This window comes from Rhizophagus irregularis, chromosome 31 (assembly GCF_026210795.1).
Source record: "Rhizophagus irregularis chromosome 31, complete sequence".
Taxonomy (NCBI): Eukaryota; Fungi; Glomeromycota; class Glomeromycetes; order Glomerales; family Glomeraceae; genus Rhizophagus; species Rhizophagus irregularis.
The window spans coordinates 376,243-398,752 of NC_089459.1; the positions used below are offsets into that span (position 1 = coordinate 376,243).

The 22,510-nt window shown below is 26.9% G+C and overlaps 6 protein-coding genes across 6 annotated transcripts; 2 read left to right on the forward strand and 4 right to left on the reverse strand.

Annotated features, from left to right (window-relative positions):
- Window positions 1–3,014: 3,014 nt before the first annotated feature.
- OCT59_022185 (uncharacterized protein) lies at window positions 3,015–4,358 on the forward strand (the record flags this gene model as incomplete). The annotated part of the gene is made up of 5 exons (XM_066144659.1): window positions 3,015–3,028; window positions 3,139–3,352; window positions 3,431–3,508; window positions 4,067–4,268; window positions 4,345–4,358. The coding sequence occupies 5 exons, from the start codon at window positions 3,015–3,017 to the stop codon at window positions 4,356–4,358; spliced, it is 522 nt and encodes a 173-aa protein (XP_066006099.1).
- A 3,542-nt stretch (window positions 4,359–7,900) lies between these two features.
- Window positions 7,901–8,461, reverse strand: OCT59_022186 (uncharacterized protein; the record flags this gene model as incomplete). The annotated part of the gene is made up of 1 exon (XM_025324534.2): window positions 7,901–8,461. The coding sequence occupies one exon, from the start codon at window positions 8,459–8,461 to the stop codon at window positions 7,901–7,903; it is 561 nt and encodes a 186-aa protein (XP_025185637.2).
- Window positions 8,462–8,650: 189 nt separating this feature from the next.
- Window positions 8,651–9,073, reverse strand: OCT59_022187 (uncharacterized protein; the record flags this gene model as incomplete). The annotated part of the gene is made up of 1 exon (XM_066144660.1): window positions 8,651–9,073. One exon carries the CDS (start codon window positions 9,071–9,073, stop codon window positions 8,651–8,653), a length of 423 nt encoding a protein of 140 aa, XP_066006100.1.
- A 3,605-nt stretch (window positions 9,074–12,678) lies between these two features.
- Window positions 12,679–14,008, forward strand: OCT59_022188 (uncharacterized protein; the record flags this gene model as incomplete). The annotated part of the gene is made up of 4 exons (XM_066144661.1): window positions 12,679–13,009; window positions 13,077–13,334; window positions 13,408–13,635; window positions 13,737–14,008. 4 exons carry the CDS (start codon window positions 12,679–12,681, stop codon window positions 14,006–14,008), a joined length of 1,089 nt encoding a protein of 362 aa, XP_066006101.1.
- A 1,300-nt stretch (window positions 14,009–15,308) lies between these two features.
- OCT59_022189 (uncharacterized protein) lies at window positions 15,309–17,419 on the reverse strand (the record flags this gene model as incomplete). Its single annotated transcript, XM_066144662.1, has 3 exons — window positions 15,309–15,696; window positions 16,070–16,324; window positions 17,406–17,419. 3 exons carry the CDS (start codon window positions 17,417–17,419, stop codon window positions 15,309–15,311), a joined length of 657 nt encoding a protein of 218 aa, XP_066006102.1.
- Window positions 17,420–17,494: 75 nt separating this feature from the next.
- OCT59_022190 (uncharacterized protein) lies at window positions 17,495–18,082 on the reverse strand (the record flags this gene model as incomplete). The annotated part of the gene is made up of 2 exons (XM_025324536.2): window positions 17,495–17,808; window positions 17,965–18,082. 2 exons carry the CDS (start codon window positions 18,080–18,082, stop codon window positions 17,495–17,497), a joined length of 432 nt encoding a protein of 143 aa, XP_025185639.2.
- Window positions 18,083–22,510: the final 4,428 nt, after the last annotated feature.

Sequence of the window (22,510 nt, forward strand, 5' to 3'; positions counted from 1 at the left end):
CACTATTAATAACATGAAATTTGGGTACTGTAATTTGAATTACATTCACTTTTTTCAAAATGAATAATCTTGCCAAATTTCTCATGTTGGTTGATGAGTTAATTACTAGGAATTTTAATTTAACAACAATAAATAAATATTATAAAATAATAGAAAGAATAGAAAATACCACCAGCACATATTCGCTTCGTTAAAATTTACGGATCTGCTATTTTTATTTTGATCCTTGTGATTTTTATTTATTCATAACGACCTATAAAAAAAACAGTAGCCTTGTTTCCAGGTTACACGATTTGTGCACATGATCTGGATGATTATTTTCAGTAATTATAAACTTTGATCATTGTTAAGTAATTTTTTTATTATATAAATAATATATAGTAGACATGCGTGATAATCGCCGGTGAAGTTTAACGAATTAATCTGGGATTAAACATCTGAGAAATATGGATAAATCTGAGATTTGTCCAAATTTTATCCCGGGTAAATCTGGGTTTGGAATAATGGGTCGTAATAATGCGTATAATAGTCCTGTTCAATTCTATTCTGTTCCGATTTTTGCTAAATTTTTTAGCCAGTCAAATTCATTTAAAAATCGGATTAACATCCGGATTAAAAAAATTGATGATCCGAATGTTCCATAATTTGAATATGCAATATGTGCTTGGATTTTTGATTGATATGATTGGTAGGAAATAAACAGAACAGTTTAAACACGATTTTTCTACTCAATTTATGCCCATTTTTATTGCGGTTTTCGAATTACTAGTGTGATCAGGTGATTTGTTAATCAATTATAACGAAAAAACCGAAAATAACCGAAAATAACCGAAACCCCCATATTCAAAAAGTTATTCCTAATAATTAATGGTCAATTATTTTTTGTTCTGACCACTTTTTAATATGGTAACCACTAATGTAATAATAGGAATTACATGAAATGTCGATTATAGAAATCGTAGGAATCGAAACTACCAAGTTATATATTGCTAGCGAATATACGAAACAAACGGCAAAAAAATATTTTGAACATGATACAGTGCTTAGCATTGTGTAGATCAAATAACATTTATAGTTTATATGTCCACATGATCACTTTTCGTAATAATTCCGCAGCTGATATCAGATATTTATTTATTAAAAAAATTTGCCGATCACACTAATTCGAAATTGGCTAAAATTAATTTCACTAAAATCGGATCAGAACGGAACAGAATAGAATTGACAAGCTAATAAATCCTTATATGTTCTAAAGCACATGGGATCTGCATATCGCCTAATCTATTACTACAGCATGCGCCACCTTAACAGTTAAGTGAGTTAACTACTAACATTCTCTTTTTAGGGAAAATTTTGATATAATTATCCAGTAATGGCTCAAAGTAATGATAAAGGTAAAAAGCATAGTGGCATGAATATTTGGTACAAATTAATCTAAAATTTTTAAAACAAAATTTGCAATATAATATACTAGTTTCTAGTAGCATTGAAGAATTTGAAGGAAGTAACACCGAAGAATTTAGAGGAGGTAACATCAAGAAATTTGAAGGTAAATATAATACCCAAAATTATTAAATTTTTTTTTAATTATTAAGAAAATTATTTATAAATAATTTAAAATAAATAATTTAAATATTATTGTACTTTTAATATTCACAATTATATTCTTATATAAAAATTGTTTTAAATAATTTAGCTCATAGGTTAAGTAATAAGTTATCTTACAATTTGAATAACATTGGAATTACTGGTTTAGGTAAGTTGCCAGTTTTTTATTTTTTACTGTATTTTGCATAATATTCAAATAACTAAATTCCTTGTTTAAATAAACATAAATTAATTGTTATAGAAGGTAAGTTGTAATATTTGATTATGCTTATTAGTAAATATTTACATATAATTCAAACTAATTATATTCTTTATTCAAATAATTTAGAATGTAAGGGATATATTTAATTTATATTTAATTACAGTATATATATTTATAATGATATTTACATTTAATTAATTAATAATTAATACTACAGGGTGTAAGTTATATTATTATCTATATCTATATTTCTGTCATTTATAAAATTTAAAACTAATAAAATTCTTCATTTGAAAAATTTTTAATAATATAGTTCGTAAGTTATGAATTTTTTATTTAATTTTCTTATTACATATTTATATACATATAATCTAAATTAATTAAATTCTAATTATTTAATAATATAGTTCGTAAGTTATTTATTTAATTCTATTACTACTTATTTATAATATTTACGTATAATTTAAACTAATGAAATTTATTTGAAAATTATTCAATAATAGCACGTAAGTTATTTATTTAATTCTATAATTCATATTTATATAATATTTACGTATAATTTAAACTAACTAATTTCTTTATTTAAAAATTATTTAATAATATAGTTGGTAAGTTATTTATTTAATTCTATTATTACATAAATATATAATATTTACGAATAATTTAAACTAATTAAATTTTTTATTGGAAATTATTAAATAATATAGTCGGTAAGTTATTTATAATATTACTGTAAATTTTAAACTAATTAATTTCTTTATTTGAAAATTATTTAATAATATAGGAGAGCGTAAGCTATTTTTTAATTCTATTCATTATTACATATTTATATAATATTTACGTATAATTTAAACTAATTAAATCCTTTATTTGAAAATTATTTAATAATATAGGGCGTAAGTTACTTAATTCTATTCATTATTACATATTTATATAATATTTACGTATAATTTAAACTAATTAAATCTTTATTTGAAAATTATTTAATAATATAGTCCGTAAGTTAGTAATTATTACTCAATTTCGTCTATCATTACATATTATTATATTTTACTAACTAAATTCTTTATTTAATAACATAGCATGTAAGTTATAGCTATTTCTATTATTATATATTTTTTACTAAATTCTTTATATAAAAAAATATTTGGTGATTTACTTTAGTTGGTAAGTTATAAATTGTTAATTTATTTTATATATATTTATGGAAAAACTAAGGTTTATTTTATTAAATTTCTATTTAAATTTTAGAGTAAGTAATGAAATTTTATTTTCAAACTCTAAATTTTAATATAAATTAATATAATTTTTAATTATTTAAATTATAGATTTGGAGAAAGTGAAAATGTAATTTTGAATGAGTTTATTTCTGAGAAAAAGTTAAAATGGGTTCCTTATAATAAATTTAATAATGTTGAATATCTTGATAAAGGGGGATTTAGTACTTTATATAAAGCTATTTGGAAAGACATGATGGATGAAGTAGTAGTTCTTAAAAGCCTCAATAATATGAATGAAAATTCAAATGATTTTTTAAATGAAGTATAATAATACATTATTTATTTCTTTTAATTCAAATAATAATTTATTTTTGCTAACATCTAATTTTATTTTTTATAGTGGAAATATCAAAGTTTATCAAAACGGTTTATTAAATTATATGGTTTTACAAAAGATCCAAATACTTCTGATTATATGGTAATAATGGATTATGCAAATCAAGGTAATTTAAGAGGAAATTTAACAAGAATAGTTAAGTATGATTGGAAACAAAAATTACATATGATATATGAAATTATTATTGGACTTAATTATATACATCAACAAAATCTCATTCATTGTGATCTTCATGATGGCAATATTTTATTAGATTATGGAAATAAAGTTTATATTAGTGACTTAGGATTATGTAGACCTGTAAAATCATTTTTTAAAAAAGATGATATTTATGGTGTTATACCATTTATGGCACCTGAAATTTTAAGAGGTAAACCTTACACTCTAGCTAGTGATATATATAGTTTTTCTATGATTATGTGGGAATTTACATCTGGAGTTCCACCATTTAATGATAGAGAACATGATATTCAACTTAGTTTTAGTATTTGTAAAGGTGAACGACCTGAAATTACTGAAAATACTCCACAATGCTATGTAGATTTGATGAAAAAGTGTTGGGATGAAGATCCATTAAAAAGACCATCTTCTGAGGAAGTATTAAATACTATTAAAAAATGGATTTTTATTCCTGATCAGATGGAAATTAAAGATATTAATGAAGAATTAAAAAGCCAAATTATGGAATTTATAAATGCACCAATTGAGCATAAAAATCCTGCTAAATTTCATTCACAAGCATGTTATACAAGTCGCTTACTTAACTTTACTAGTGAAAAATTAAATGACAATCTAAAAAGTGAATGTTTGGATTGTATAGTTAATGATATGAATTCATTGGGTATGTAATATATAATATTTACAAATTATTTTACATAAAATTAATTAATTAATTAACAATGTGGATGTTAAATCAGACAAAACTAATTAATTGTTTATTATTGTTCAGTTGATTAGAAGAGATTTTAGTGACCAATATTTTTATGAGACATCTAATATTAAAATCATTAATATTAGTAGTATTAATTCCTATTGGTTATCACAGTATTCCAAATATAACTCAGTTTTTGGATGGGAATGTAGTAAATCTTTGACCAATATCTCATTTTCACCTATCTAATAATTAATTGTATTTTTTAAAATTTTTTATATAAAGGATACTTATGTATTTATTTATGTATTTAACAAAAATTGTTTTTTATCTTATTAGAATTATTTAAACACTAAGGCTAGAGTAGTGAATATTTCACAATTTCTTAGTTTGTAATTTAAATAATTCCTGTTATTTTATACCTTATCCAAATATTAAATATATGTATTTTATACAATTACTATTATAGTTTAAATTATTTAATTTGGCTTTAATTACAATAATTACAACTAGAGTAATTTGGGCATAGGTGAGCTGAGTTAAATAAACATGCATATTTGAGTAAATAATAAAAGTAATTGTAACATGTATCAGTATCAGTTTTACTTACAAAATTTAAGAAATTAAAACTTTTTTAACCATTTATTTTATTAGAATATTTCATGCTACAATTTTTTCTACTAATTCAATTAAAAAAAAAATATTATGGATTTAGAAAAAAGAAAAAAAAAGTATATGGAGAATGTAATGAACTAGGCATAGGATGGCGTTGGTATCGACCTTGTAATGCTAAAGATTTTAAAGATTTGACGGAAATAATGAATCTAATCTGACTTTATGATAGAGCCAGTAATTTTATTAAATAGTTTAAAAAAGCAAGATTTTTTAATTATAAATAAGTATATTTTAATTTGACAAAATTAAAGTATTGAAAATATAGTTAAATTAATATTATTTTAAATAGTGGGATACCACCATAATATAATTATATTACGGTATATGGTGGTATCTCACTTAGCCTAGATTATAGTACACTATATAATCTAAATATAAATACCACTATATAATCTAGCTACTACCATATAATCTAAATAATATAATCTAGATACCACCATATAAGGCCGGGCAAAAAAATTTTTTAGATTCTCGTGACATAAAATTTTAAAAATGACCCAGCCAGCGGCATTTTTTTTTATATATGTAAAAAATTTTTCATATGTAAAATTTTTTGTGTACATTGGCCAAAAACTTAAAATCACGTGATAATTTTTTACTATAAAAAAAAAAATTTCCATTTTTCGAAAAACTGAACCGGCCGGGTTCACGAGAATCAATTTTTTTTTGCCCGGCCTAACCTATATATTTTACTGTATCGGATATCTATCCCTTTTAACTTTTCCTGTTTATCATTTTTACCGCCATATAATCTAACTACTACCCACCATTTAATCTAACTACCACCATATGATCTAAATACCACGTTTTACTTCTTGTTTCTGAGTCTTTTGCATACCAATTACAATATTGGGATTGTGGATACCTGGTTTTATGTCGAGGGTGCTGGCCTTCTGTGCCAGGTTGGATGCTGGATTCTATATTGAGTTACCATTTGCGCCTGTTTGATTGCAGTAAAAAAATCGTGTCGGGTGGCGCAGTAGATTTGCGATTAATTTCGGCTGACACTATATCATAATTCTGGCCGTTGACCTGGCTAGGCTAACTTTTTTTACCCATACCCTTAGAAACCTATCCGATCGAAGATGATGAAGAGGAGTTACTACAATGTGTTAAGGAAATAAAACGCAGGTTGGGAAATATGGGACCCTACTTGCAGACAGCAACAAAGTAATGCGTTGTGAGTATATTTCAGCCATCCTCCATGCTTCGCCTTATATCGCGAAAAAAGTACCGGCTGAGTTGACTACGCAATCAAGGCCCTCGAGAAACTTATTTGTATAACGGAAGGGAAGTTGCACCAAGTGACCATAGGCTTCGCTCAGAATTTGGTTCAATGCGAGAGCGCTCTACAAGTTAATAAAAAGAATAGGAAACGTAAATCAGGCGAAGCGTTTGGAAAGATTATGAGGCACTTCAACTAATTCATCTTCAATTTCTTTCGGTTCTTCCGGTTCCCCTGGTAAGATAAAAACAGAATAATCCTTGATAAACCAATGCTTTTATGTATTAGAAAGGGTTGATTAACATTTATCATTTAATTCGCCAACAATTTACTAGTATTGTTGATTTAACTAGTATGTGTTTGGAAAATTATACATTAGATCAGATGTGTAGTATTATATCCGTTAAACTTGGGATGAGAAAACTTAACAAGCAGGCGTGTCTTTCATGCTTTTCCTCCCTTGAAACATCCTGCTATTCCATATATTTCGTTTGCAGTATGTTTCTTAATTGCGAATGAAGCTCTGTTAAAAATATATATTATATAAAGTATCCACCCATATACAGATGGTGGCCTAAATGATCCGGCCACTTTTCAAATTAAAAAACTTATATACATATGATATATTGAAAATGAAAATTTAAGTTAAATATGATCATTGTGTCTTCATTGATTATTTTAAACAAAAATTTAACAATAAATTCTAACCCCACTTGTAGTAATAACTGCTTCAATTCTGAGGTATATAATTTATGATTATTTTATAATATTCCAGAGGAATATTTTTATATACATCTTTAATGTACTTTTTCAAGTGCTTTTATCATAAAATTTAATAAGATGAGACTTATATAATATTGTAGAAGTTTTTATGAGATAGTATTGCATATGATTATGGGTGGTATGCAAATACAAATATTAAGCAAGTTTTTGAAGTTCACATAAATTCCACATAGTTTAAAATTTAAAATGTATGTTAATGATATTTCATTATCTAATGATTGGATTTTCATGATTTTAGATTCATTGCGTTTGTCTCATTGAGAAGACTCAAATGATGATAATTTTACATTTGTGGAATTGATATTTTGCACATAATTACACTTTAAAAAATTTAGACATTTAGTTCAAACATTTCGTATAATAACTTTTGTTCTAGTGATCAGATTTTCATAATTTTTAGTTCATTAGATTCGTCTTTTTAAGACGATTCAGATGGTAGTAAATTCATGACAATTTGATAGATATTACCTTAATTACAGCATTTTTAATCATCTAAATTTTTCGTTATGCAACTTGTAAAATTCATGCAATAAATGGTTTCATATTTCCATAAAAATTCTGAAATAATATGAAGCAATTGAGACATTAAAATTTGATTATTATAATTGTAAGTAATAAATAATATGTTTTTTATATCACATCAACATTTTGATGATCGGCATAATTTTGGTAAAAAAAAGTGGCCGGATCATTTAGGCCACCATCTGTAGGTGTGCAATGTACGCCAAATATGTATGTATTAATAAATTTGTAATTAAATTCGCATGTGTTTTATATAATTCTTGTACAATGAACTGGTCGAAAAATACTTTTTTAATTTGTAAAATTACTAAATAACAAATTACGCAATACAGCTAATTTAAAATGATAACTGATAAGATACATGAATTGGACTGAATGGGGAATAAATCAATTACTTCTAATAGTCAATTATTTCTATATTAGTGTTTATTTTTATTCTTTTTCTTTTTGATTCTTCAGTTATAACATAAGTCTCAGCATACTCACACGACTCTGCCCATTCTTTAGCTTCGCGGTCAGCTACATCTAGTGGTACCAATTTATGGGTGTACTCATCGATATAACGAAGATTTTCCTGGTAAAAAAGAAAATTCATCAAAGCCTCTCTTAAATCATGTCCTCCGAGTATAATGCTATTTTCCATTCGTGACCATATATAAATTATACCATTATTATCTTCTAGCCAAAATACAAAATCATCATATGAAAGTATAGGGTGGACATCAGTGATACCATAAACTTTGGAAAACTTATTTATCTCACGATCACTTAGGACATTGATATTGGTTTCATCATGAAATGAGTAATCCTTCTTTAATATGTTAACAAGGTGATCTTTGGAGAACTCTGTGTAATCAACCTGCAATTTTTGCAAGGTGGTATCATTGCCTGTGTTTCTGTCTTGATTGAAAGGGAACTGATTGGTAGATCGTGTTTGCAAGATGCTAGATGTGACCATGCGTTGGTCTCCGCACAATTCCCAAATTGCCAGGGTTCCCGACTTGCTATCAATTTCTTCTTCTCGTCCAGTGGGAAAAGATGATTGTGCTTTAAGTCAACCTCCTGTCACAACTGTATTAAACCTTTCTTCGCATTTTTGCCCCCTATTGGTGTCGTCCCGAACGAGATCTTTATAATTTCCTGTTGTTCAGTTTTCTAAGATATGTTTATTGTTGTCGGTGGGTCGTTGTCTATTTCCATTAATATTAATGTCCATTTCGCAAGTTGGTTCAGATGTTGATGCATAAATTCTTCTTGTTGGTCGGGAGATTTCAGAGATTTTGGGGGCAGTCCGATATTCACTGTATAGAAAAGTGCTAGTCCGTCCACAAATGTGCTCACTACAAGCGTCGCTCCGTCTACCTCCATTGGTTGGCATAGCGGTTTTCCATTCGGCTGTCTCAGAATGAGTTGTTTCTGGTTCCTTGAATGACAAACAAAATTTAATGCGGAAATTGCTTAAAGAAAACATGTCACAATATTTGAAACATACTTGTACGGTTCCAGAAAGGTTTTGTACAGAAATTTTGATGTCTTGCTCGTTTTTGACAGTAATTCCAAGTAGTTCCATAACTAAAGTCTTTTTAGATGGTTTTCTTAAAAAATGTATAAATAACGACTTAGTGACTTACCTCTTTTTTTCGCTTGTTCTTTCTCTTCTTTGGTATTGGTATTAAAATCCTTCAACTTGATATGGGACATATTTTGGTGTATATATATATAGCGTCACAAAAAGTCATGCGATCAATTTAAAATGGCAGGTCATTTGTTGAAATGACCAGTCATTTGATCATTTGCCATCACTGCCGGTATCCGCCTAGGAGAATTATCAAGTGAATCACATATTCGCATAGTTGCCACCTTACCAGCTCGGAATGCCAAGGGCAAAGATGGTCACCTATCAGCAAGATGAATGGTACAGTAAAATTTAATAAGCTTAACGGCCTTAACGTGATCTTAAATCGTTTAATCACGTGATTTATTATGGCGTAGGAGCCTATTTTATATTAACAGTTAAACAAGAGGTTATTGTAAAAAATTAAAACCAAATTTTTAATATAGAACGTGTGCACATTATCTTGTTATACTCGGCTTTCATGAGGTCATTTAATAATTTGAATACATTTATTAAAATTATTTAAATTACAAATTAAGAATTTTGTAAAACATTTACTACTCTATCTAGTCTTAGTGTTTATATAATCCAAGATAAAATAATAAATAAATAAATAAATGTTAATAATTTAAAATATAAAAAAAAACATTGTTAAATGATTATTCATAAAGCAAACTAATTAATTAAGAATTTACCATCAGGAATTTTCAGTTCATCTTGTTTTTAACAAACATTATTTGGAAACTTGCATATTACATTCTTTTTATATAAGCAAAAAATTTTTTTGGAAACTTATACTTAATAACTTTATTACTTTATTCAAATATTAATCGTGTCAGAGTAGCTCACTGAAAGCATGTTCTTTGTTAAAATTACTGACCGATTGATATCTGTGCCTATTAACCAAAATAAAGGTTTATTTATCTTATTAATCACATTTTATTTTTAGCCATTCCGGAAAATTTTTTTTTTTTCAAATACTTTTCGATTCTTATCAAACCGAAAAAACTTTTTTTAATTGGTTTTATATTATTGCGGAGGATTTATGACCTTGCTGCGTCTTCGGGAATTAAAATTGATTTACGAAAACATGTGATATCGATTAAATAAATATATATATTTTTTGTTTAAATAAATTATAATCTTTTAATTAAAAAAATTTCGAAAAAAAAATATCATTATAAGTGATTAATTATATCTTCAACTCAAGCAAGTTTTCCATTTCTTTTCTTGAAAAGTATTTATCTTTAAAAGTTTTGGAACATGTAACCATTTACTTCAATTGAAAGTTGAGGATTACGTGCACGTGCAATTATTGAAAGCTTCAACCTAAATCTTCAAGTTTTACCACATATTTATATTAGATAAAATCATAACATTCTTTCCTGATAAGATTGGATTGATTAATTTAATGATTTTATTACGTATTAAATTTTTCAAAATATAAACTTACCTACTTACCTATTTGTATCATTATTAATTAATATATATTAATTATTATTCACTTTAAGAAATTCATTAATTAAATATTCTCCTACTTTCATACATACATGTATGTTTACTAAATTCATTTATTACTATCATTAATATTCAAAAATCCACGTATTAGATAAATATATGAGATATATGAAGTAATATAAATCCTATTATGATATATATGTGTATAACAATTGCTTTGCTTCATAGTACATTTTTATGTATATATTTTACACCTAATTAAAGGTAGTAGTAATTTGCTATCTTTAATATTAGAACTGAAATATATTTAATTCTGTAGAATTACAATATATCATCAGATAATCAATTATCAATATCTTTCATTGTATAACTGATAATATGTTAGACATCTGATGGCTCCAATTGTATAACTTTATTAAGATCCAACAAAACATTATCATATTCTTGAAAAATATAATACGCAATACTTTGCATATCGTGACCATGTCAAAATTTTATCGTAGGAATTATAATCAAGATCTGAATCAAGCGTCGCAAGTGGTTTGGAATCTTTACCATCTAATAAATGCCGTATCGCAAATAAGATTGTGTAATCCCAGTAAATAGTTTTGTATATATTTGTACCAAATGGGCTCATCCATATATAATTGGCTCTAAATTGGCTTAAATTGGGATTATTTTTTGCATAAATTTGAGCTAATTTCGAGCCAATGAGCCCATTTGGTATAAATTTATACAAAAACTATTTACTTGGAATGTTTTAATAAATCCAAAACTACGTTCTTTAGATTTGTTCGGGTACAATGCTCTCGAATTCGCACCGGTAATTCCACGACTATGTTACAACTTACAATACATGTCGTCACGTGTTGGATACTAAATCGTTGGCGATCACTTAACTGCGTAGTAACAAATCCATAGGTTCCTGCAAAATAGCTCTTTTTTTTTATTTTTTTCGGTTTATTTTTAGACCAAATTTTTTTTTTAAACTGATTTTTATTTTAATTTCTTTTTCCCTGTAAAAAAAGTCAATCCGTTTTTTTTATATTCCGTCTTTTTTTCCGTAAAAGACTCATATTTCCGGAATTTATCGAATTATTTACATTTTTCCGTGAATGGATCCGGGAAAGGCTCATTTTTACGGAATTTTTACAGAAATAACGGATAAAATTTTTTATAGAGTTTCAGTTTGATCTTTCTATAACTGAAAATTTTTCTTTTAATTTTTCTTTTCTATTTTTAAACCAATTTTTTTTAATTTTTTTTCCTTTATAATAGATCTATACTATTTTTGTTATACAAATTTTTTCATTTAATTTTATATATTTTTCTATTAGTAAGTACATTATTAAAATTATTCTTTTTTTATTTTTAGACTTAAATCTAAATCAGAGATCGGATTGATGTTGCGGTGTTATAGTAAGCACCTTTTTTTTCAATCCTCATTTAATAATTTTTTTCCATAACTAGTATTTTTTTGCTAATTTTTTTTCATTCTTTCCCCCTTTAGATTTGGATCAATATTGACGAAAATTACATCTGCTAATATATCGGGATTTTCGGGAATTTATCCATTGGGATTCAATATTTTATTTTGTTCCACATTAAATGCAATTTCGGAAATGTATTTTTATTCGTAAATACCGAAATGGCCGTCGGGATTTTATTTTGTCCCCACATAAAAATATATATGGTCATTGATCTTCAATATTTTTAACCCTTTATAAACAAAATGATCTAGCATGTCAAACATTTGCAATGTGGGACAAATATTAACGTTACTTTATACGGTCAAATAGTTGATAATCAAAAGTCTTGGAAATTTTTAATTACAAATTCAAAAAGAATGATTTAGTTAATAAGCTATGAAGAGTCCAATCACTGAAAGTGTCCAATTACTAAGAATTATTTACAGGGATATTTTATCAAATCTGTCGATATAAAGAAAAAGTGTGATGATTTACTATTAATTGAATTTCAATAAAGATGCGATCATAACTCCAAAAAAAATGCATAAAAGAACGTGTTTTTTTCCCTGACAGCATTTCATTCTTTTATATAAAACATTATACTAAAACATTTCCTCTGTAAAGCAATAAGCAATGCAGCAGCAAATTATTTCCTCAAGTTGCAAAGCAACTCCTACCAAATACATGCATAACTCCTTTTCACATCTTTTACAACACACATTATCCTTCAAGTTAATTTCTTTAATCTCTTTAATCTTTTTATCAGCATTAATCGAAGCTGCTCCAGTACCTAATACTCTTGGTCCCATTACATCAATCCCTAATTTACAGAGCTTTGCTAATTACGCTGCTGCTGCTTATATTAAGGCTCCTCTTCAAAATTGGGACTGTGGAGAAATCTGTCAGAAAACTAAGGGTACCCAATTGGTTAAAGAATTTAGTAACGATGTGCTTAACACAAGAGGTATTTTATATTATTACTGTGCCACACATCGTTAACTTTTTGCGTTTACTAACAAAATAATATGTAGGTTACATAGCCACGGAGCCAGAAAAACAATTAATCATCGTAGCATATAGAGGAACGGAACCAGGAAGTATTAAAAATTACATTTCTGACTTTGTCATTTATCACGATACTTGGAAACCTGCACCTGGTACCTTGGTACACCATGGATTTCTTAATGCTTGGGAACAAATTCAACCCCAAGTTACCGATGATCTTTTAAAATTAATCCAAGAAAAGCCCGATTTCAGGATCGGATTTATGGGTCACAGTTTAGGTGGTGGTAAGTTCAATAAATAAAAAAAAATTACATATTTAATTATAACTTTTTAACAGTCTTTTTTTTTTTACCATAGCACTTGCTACATTTTCGGCATTAGATCTTATAAATAAAGCGCCAGAATTAGCTAAAAATGAAAAATTGTTTCTTTCTACATTTGGTCAACCAAGAATGGGTGATGAAAAATTTGCTGAATTTGTTGATGAGAACCTAAGAGCAATAAGAACTGTAGTTCATGGTGATCCAATTCCTCGTTTGCCTCCACCATGGCCAATTCCATTTATTGGGTCCTATAAACATTTTGGTAAAGAATTATATATAAATAATCCTGATCAAGATCCAGATGCCTTTCAGGAATGTGTGGCTGAAGATCCAAATTGTTCTGAATCGGTGCCTTTTGGTCAGTTAGACCTAAAGTATCATTCGGTCCCTATTATGGTGTTAATATGAGAGATGCTACTAGAGAGCCCAATGTAAATTCCATTGAAGATTCCAATGAAGGTGACAAAAATTACGATTACTCAGCTGATCCTTATTTCAATTATGACCCAAATTACAATTATGGGGGAGCTATGGGAGTTAACGATGTTGGTGGTGCTAAGGGAGTTAACGGTACTAAGGAAGTTAAAGGTACTAAGGGAGTTAACGGAGTTGACAGAGCTAAAGGTTATAGATAGATAAAATTTTTTATTTTTAGACTTAAGTTATAGATAGATTAAATTTTTTATTTTTAGACTTAAAGTAGATAATAATGTAATTTAATTAATTTAATTAATTTGTCGACTTAAAAATAGATAATAATGTAATTTAATTGATTTTTTTTTTAATTAATTTGTTTTATCGCCGTTTTCGAATTACGCATTTGTCGATTATTGCCTTAATAAAATAAAGAATCACTTGTACTACTACAAACTACAAAACTTTAATACCACTGATGTCTATCCGTCACCGTTCACGTGACCGATGTCGGACAACTTCCCGACAACCTTTTTTCCCGACATACCCTTTGCCCGACGACGATTGCCCGATAAGTCATATTCCCGAATGTAGGGATCGGAAAAGATTCGATTAAAATCGAAACTATCGAAAATCGATAAGAATCGATTTTAAATCGAATCTCGAATAAAAATCGAATCTACTTATTGTGGCGCAGTTTCGTTAATTTGACCGTAAATTATTATTTGTTCATAATAGTTAATTTTGGCCAAATTCATAATTCCGCCCGCGAATCACGTGACGGAACACAAACTTCCTAAAAAGGAAATTTTATCTCCCAATAAAATTCAAGTTGCTATCGCACAAGGTTGTACAAATTTCCAAAAAAGGAAAATTTGTTCGTCGATCACTGTAATTTTGTAATCACGTGATATGTGTTTAAACACACCTATTATAAATAGTATAAAAAAAAATCGGTATTTGCGAAACGATTAATCGCGATTAATCGATTTTAGAATCGATTCTAATAATGGGAATCGATTCCAATCCCTAACCTGGTGTTCTTTATTAAAAAATATAAAAAAATGTCAAATCTGACGTTTTTTCATTTAAAAAAAAAAATAATAAACGTCGAATCTGACGTTTTTTCATTTAAATAAATAATGTTAAATCTGACGTTTTTTCATTAAAAAAAAAAAATAAATTCTCTAAGTTCAGTGTTATGAATATGATTTGCTAAGTATTCTTTCGGAATAATCCAACAGAATCTTGAGTTATACCTGCAAAACATTCTTTATAAAATAACTTTATGACATAATCGTCTATATTACATGAAAGATGTAAATTTCACTAAATGTTCTTGAATAAATAAAATTAAAATTAAAAACTAACCGTAATTATATCTAAATAACAAAGGAATTGCCTTAGAGATAGTACACATCCAACCCGCATTATCCATTGCATTTCTAGACTAATATTCTAAAAAAATAAGCAACAACAATCATATCTTTAAGTTAACGACCTATAATAAAATAAAGTTATTTAATCGTGACAAATAATTCTGCATCGTAAAAGCAATAAGTTTAGAGGTTTACCTTTGCAATGATAAATTGCTAATTCCATATTATTTTCTGGTTTAATTGTTTCTTTTAGCCCATAATCTATTTTTTCGGCAAAGTCAAGGTCATCTTCTTTTAAAAAACTTCTTTTTGGCCATAAATTATTACGTAGTATATGTCTGGGTTCGTCATGAACAACTTTATTTCCGATGGATTCTTCATTTCCAAATAATACATATTTTATTAAATCATCACAGTCACTGAGAATTAAACTTTTCATAATGTTGTGTCGAATATCTAACAATCTAAAATTTTGTGGCTCAAGCTTAGCAAATTTCCAGACTATAAGCTCGATGTAAGTAATCATATCCCTATACTTTTTAACCAAAAAGAAATATTAATTAATTTCCTAAAAAGAAATGAAATCAAACCTTTTAAAAACTACTTTGTATGATTTGATGTAATTATCTATAAGGCTTTTATTTTTATAACGCTTATTAAGATGTTCTAGTGCTTTGCAAGCGTGTCTAATTGCACGAAATTTTTCACTAATATTTTCTCGTTTAATTACTTTATCACATCTTTTCATTACCATTTTAAACTTTTGTTTTCTTTTCTCGTTTATATCTTTGTTTTCATCTATCTTAATTATTTTTTCTATTTCATCTATTCTTTATCTTCTTCCTTTTTTGTATACTCTTCTTTTTCTGTATTATTTTCATTATTTCAATATTTCTTTCATACCAATAAACCTTTAAATGAAAATCATTCAATTTTTCATGTGATCTATCATTCGATCCACATTTAAAATATTCAATTCGTAATTTTGTTTTGTCTCTTTCTTGATTTATCGGAATACGATTTGACCATATATATTCAAGAAATGGGTTTCCATTGTTAGGAAGATCACCTTTATTTTTGCCATCATCTTTTATTTGATGCCAAATTTGAACGGTGGATTCGCCAACTAAAAGTTGTAAAATTTCTTCTTCAGTTCCTCTTTTATTATAATAAAGAGTATAATTTTTTCTTTCATGCTCACCTAATACCCATGATTCTATATCATTAACATCAATTATTGGTTTGGAATTTGGATAACAAAATTCAGGATATTTATTTTTTTTCCTCTTCGACTTTTTCCTTCCTTTGTTTTAATATTCTTACAATTTTTTTAAGGACTGACGAAACTTTTCCATCATTATCTATTTGTAAAATATTTCCTGAAGTACTGGCCAAACTAGTATCAATATTCTTTATAATATCCATTGGAAAATTGTCTAACTCTATTGATTCAACTTTACCAGTATTATATAAATACCAAATTATAATCTTTCAACTTTTTTTCACCTTCTGAATCTTTGTCTTCTTTTGGACTTTCGCCTATTACAAGTAATGTTTCATCACTATCAATAAACTCCAATAAATGTATTCTTTCTAATTCATTAAATTTTTTTGATGCTACTTGTAAACCATTCTCTATACAATATAAACTATAGAAATGAAATTTTACAACGTTATTTAAAGAAATAACAAACAACTATCACATAACACCTACTTAATAATATTATTTCCTTGAGTAAAACAAAGTTGTAAACTACTAATAGTGAAAATAATATAATTGTATTTCTTAAAGTTAAATAATTCATCCTCTTTCTCGAATCTTTTTGCGGTAGTTTCCAATTCCATATTTACGAGATTATAAACTAAAAAAATGGATTGAATTAATAATATTTACGATTTTGTATTACGATTTATATTTCGAAATAATTTACCTTCAAGTAATTGACTATCTTTTTTGTATTTTGTGACCAAAAAATACTTATCATAGATAGATGAGAGAAGTCGTTTCATGCAACCATCATCTGTATCCGTATACCAATTATTTAATTTACGTTTTATACTTTGTGGATATTCAAATTTCTCACTCAATCTAAAAGAATAAAAACTCGAAATTATATATTCCATAAAAATTTAATAATATAAATTTTTTTAGTTCTGAAGAATTGTCAGAATTGTTTACATTCGAAACCTCTACGAATCTACATATTCCTGAAAGATTATTAGAATAACAAACACCAACTCTGCTAAAAACATAATATTTATTTGATAAATAGCGATTCCTTTGTTCCTTTGTTAATCCGTGATGTTATATTAACCGTAGCATCGCTTTCAGAGAAAATTCAAATTTCTTTTTTTGGAATATCTTTCTTTATAATCATAGTTATTATCATTATTTTTCATATCCTCATCAACTTTTATACGAGATAAAGCAACAAGTATAAAATATCCGTCATCATTCTTTTTGTGAATATTAGATATATCAATAGACCATCTATCCACTTTATTCTCGTCAGTCATGCTGTTGTTAATGTCGAGTTCCGGTCCCTCAAATGAAGGAAGCTTGTAATTCTTTTCAATAGTAAAATCATTATTTATTTTAAAATAAGCGATTGTTTCATCTATTTCAACGGTCCCATCTAATTCTTTTTTCTCACGGTTACAGTATCAAATTGACGATAATCAGTTATCAGTATTTTGTAAAATTTAAATCTGAAGGTTTACTATTTTATTTTTTTTAAAAAAAAAAAATTAGTATACATATGTATGTTCAAATACATAAATTATTTTTTGATTTTTACCCGTATCAAATGTAACAACAAATTTTCCATCTCGACAAATTACAATTTGATAATCTTCATATTTCTTCTTCAAAATGATATCATCTTTTTCATAATCGACATCGGAAGGGTCATCCATATCTTTCGTAAAAAGTTTTCTGCCAAATAAATATAATTATGTATTTTTGATAATTCAAGAAAAAGATGAAGAAAGCAAATTCCGTGATAATTATTTTTTTTAAAAAAAACCTAATCTTTAATATCTGCAGTAACACATAAGGATCCGAGCAATATACAAGAGATCAGCACTCGTATATTATTCTTCAAGGCCATAAAGAACGTATTGTTATTGTTACCTTTTTGTGTATTGATCTGGAGAACCCAAATCAGAAAATGATTAATTATTACTTTCGTGTAAAATTATTGAAAAATTCTAAATCAATAGATTAAGACTTACCATATAGTGAATGATGATAATGCAAGATTACGTGTACTGTACAGTTGTATGCAACTTTGAACAATATTCTAATAATCACTTTTTTCCTATTTGGTTCCGTTATCCGGTATCACGTGATTTTTTATAGTTATCTCAGCGTATGCATCAGCGTGTGTATCAGGCAATATCAAATCACGGGATACCGGATAAATCACTTATTCGGCACTTCGAGCCGAATAACTAACGCTACCTAAAGGTAGCTTGTTATATTGGGAATCAAACTTGATTTACCCAATATAACAGTTAATTGGCACTTCGTGCCGAATAACTATTAAATATAAATTATTAAATATTTATTTAGCTAAACAAAAAAATGGGACGGATTTTAACGGTTTCTGTTTATGAAACTGATATGCGTATTATTAAATCAAGAATTTCTAATAATATTATAAACGAATATCTGATTAATTTAGAATGGCACAGCCTATCCCAAATTTTGTGGCAAACATACTCTTGTGCGTTCAACTATAATTGAAATCAACCCCAAAATCTTAACGGCGTTACCTGGCTAATAACCAGGCATTTAACCAGTTACTTTCAAATGATGTGGATTCAAAATTTGAAAGTACGTGTTACAGTATCAAAAAAAAAAAATTTTTAAAAAAAAAATTTCTTATATAAATGACTAGAAGAGGAGAAAATAAATATATTTTTTTGAATCAATTCACGAATAACGTATCAAAAATACTTATCACATAAAAATCAAAAAAAAAATCATGCAATTAAAATATTTATTATTGATCTTTGCCTTTACTATTGTTTCAGCGGGTAATATACAGCTTTTACTTGATTTTTTTTTTTCCTTTTTTTGACACATTAATATTAATCATCAAATTATTCAAATATTATTAAAATCTTCTTTTATAAATAATGTAGAAGCTTTGGTCGTAAAACGAGAAGGTGATTTTTCAATAAGGATTAATATATTTATATGTGAATAATGAATATTGTATAACATTATTTTTTCTTGTGCAGTGAAAAATAAACGGCACGATTCTTATGATTCTTATAATTCTTATGATTCTTATGGTTCTTCTTATGGTTCTTATAATTCTTATAATGATTATAATGATTATGGTTATTAACTTTACGATTCCAAAAATGAGTTTACAGCAGTAAAATAAATGAAAAGGTCCCATTCAGGACACTTAAAGCTAACGGGTTGTTACACAGCATCTTGTAAGATTCGACTGATAAACAAATTTTGTACATTTAAAATACAGTACATTAAATTTTTTGTAATAAATACAGGTAAATACTATGTAAATTTATACTTAATATTATCCAAGAATGAATTTCTCGAAATGAAACTCGAGTTGTGCTGTTTGTCATTATTAAAACTTGACCCTAATTATTTTTGTTATTAATTACATTTTAGAATTATCACATTATTAAAAATTTTCATATTAATTTTAAAAATCGAAAATCACCTATTTTCAAATAATTGTAATTTAAACGTGATGCAATATAGAAAACGTGACAAAAATGCTCTCGTATACCTCCTTACTTCGCATCATTCACTATTAATTATATGGAAATGTGAAAATTCAATTGTGTATTTAATTGTCCGCCGGAGAAGTTAGCGAAGGACATTCTACTGTACTGTATTAGACGATTTTGTGTTAACCCATGCAATTTTCCTTGTCACCTCACACATTAACCCTTGCTTTCTCCTTTTTTTGTAACTTGTAACATTGCTTATTTTACATATTTTATATTATGCTATTTTCGTAATCATTTTTTTTAATAAAAAATGATACTGAATAAATAAACGCGACGGACTTTAACGGATTCCGTTTTCCTAGTATATTTTATATTATATAAACAGAGCAGAGGAAAAAAAAACAAAAATTTTTTTTTAAAAAAAAAAATCGAAAAACAACAGACAAAGAAGCTAGTTAATCACCATTATAAAAATTCGATCTTAATAAATTAACTAATGATAGTATTAAATGATATTTAAATATTTGATATTATCATAATATTTCTGCTAAATATCATGACTTTAAGCTAGAAGCATGTTTGGAATATATATTAAACTTAATTAGCTTCAACAAATTACTGATTTCTTTAAATAAAATGCATTGTATACGGTGATTACAAAAAAAATTGGTTCAAGAATAGAAAAGTGATAAAAATAATTCTTACGCTCATAATTTTCAAAACATAATATTTACCCTCTCTAATCATAACATAAAGGTTCATAGTAAGAAATTAAGCTTGCGATCATATAACAGAATTTATGGAGTTTTTACGGAAATATGATATGGAGATATTAAGAACTATGCAATATAACATACTTTCTCGACTCATAAGTATCTTTATTTATATAGAAAGTATTACATTATATTAAATATTTATAATAAAAAAACAATATGCTGGATAGTGCAGATATCAGTTAAGAGCGGGATTATTAAATATCAAATAAGCGAAATAAAATAAGATTTAAATTGCATGGTTTACGAATTAAAATATCTATTTCAATAAAATTTTCTTTGAATATTAAATAAAAAAAAGAAAATAGGCATCGGGATAATTAGTGTCTGGATTTTGAATTTTTGGATTATGATTTGTCAGGATTGTGAACGTCGGAATTGTATTGACAATTTTTTAAAAAAAACTATTCAACAATTTGTAAACTATAGATCAAAGGTATAATATAATTGTTAAATGGGTAGCATGGATTAATAAGCAAAATTTACTTAAAAGTGTACGACAGGTTCTTTAGTAACAACCCGTGTCTAAGAAGAATACAACGCAAAAAAAATTTGATTGTATAGGATTTGTTTCTTCACTTTTTGGAAAATACTGGAGAAACTGCCTCACTTCAGCGCTCTTTTGATGGAATTCTTTAAAATCAAAGGCAATGAAGAGGAATTCTTCGACATTATTTGCAGGTAGCAGTTTCATCTCTGAGAATAGCAAGAATCCAAGTACGCTACATCTACAATATCATAGATAAGAATAAAAAATCTGCTTTTAGGATTTCTCTACTACAGTATCTATGTGTTTCTATTATTCTTCTTGATCACGAATTATACACTTATACCTAGACCCGACGAATTATCAGATACCATCTCAAATGTGACGCACAAATTCTCAATTCCTGCCATAGTATTTTTGAATTTATCATCGGTATGCCTTTCTCTTTTTAGCATCTACAATGACAAATTACAAAATCCGTAAATTTCAATATTGTACATTTTAGTTGAAAAACGACATGTATTTGTGAGAATGGGAATCTTTTTATAGCGTTTTATGAAACATTTAGAAAGATATAGTAAACTAAAATTGCGATCTTTCATACCAACGAGCAATTCACATGTTTCAAGTTGATAAAGTAAAATTAATGAACCACCAATTGAATAAAAAGGAAATTCTTAATGACGAATTGGGCAGCTCATTTTTTTTGTGAAAAAAAATATTCTAAGAAGTTCAATTAAACTATATATAGTATAGCAATTATTATTATACCTTTATATCATACAATTTTTTTTTTTAGTTTAAAAAAAGTAAATAAGTAAATATAAAATATATTATCATTTCTTTCTCATAACATGATTGGTAAATAATAAAATTATCATTAACCTAATTAAAGTATAATGGTCGATTTTATCTTAGAACGGATATAAACAAGAAATATAGGCTAATTTTTATGACGAGTTTACCGTGATTTTCCTTGCTTACATTCGTACAGTAAATTTTGATATACAATATAGAATTCTTTTTCTTTTAATGATATGAAACGAGATGGTCAAATTGTTATTGAATTTTTTTATGACCAAAATTTATTGATATATATATAGTTTTAGTAAGTGATTAGCGCAGCATAGTAATATTAGAACCAAATTGTTACATTCAAGTTTATAAATAATGTGTTACCTGTTTTTTATCATTATTGTTATCATTTTCTAAAAAAAGGGATGATTGATTTAGGAGATACTCAATAAAAGGTTAGTAATCAACTCCTGAAACTCTTAAAGGGCTTTTTTTTTTAAGAAATTGAACTGTGGAAAACCAAAAAAAAAGTCAACAATGGTCGTCCATAAATATATGTGACATACTTTATAT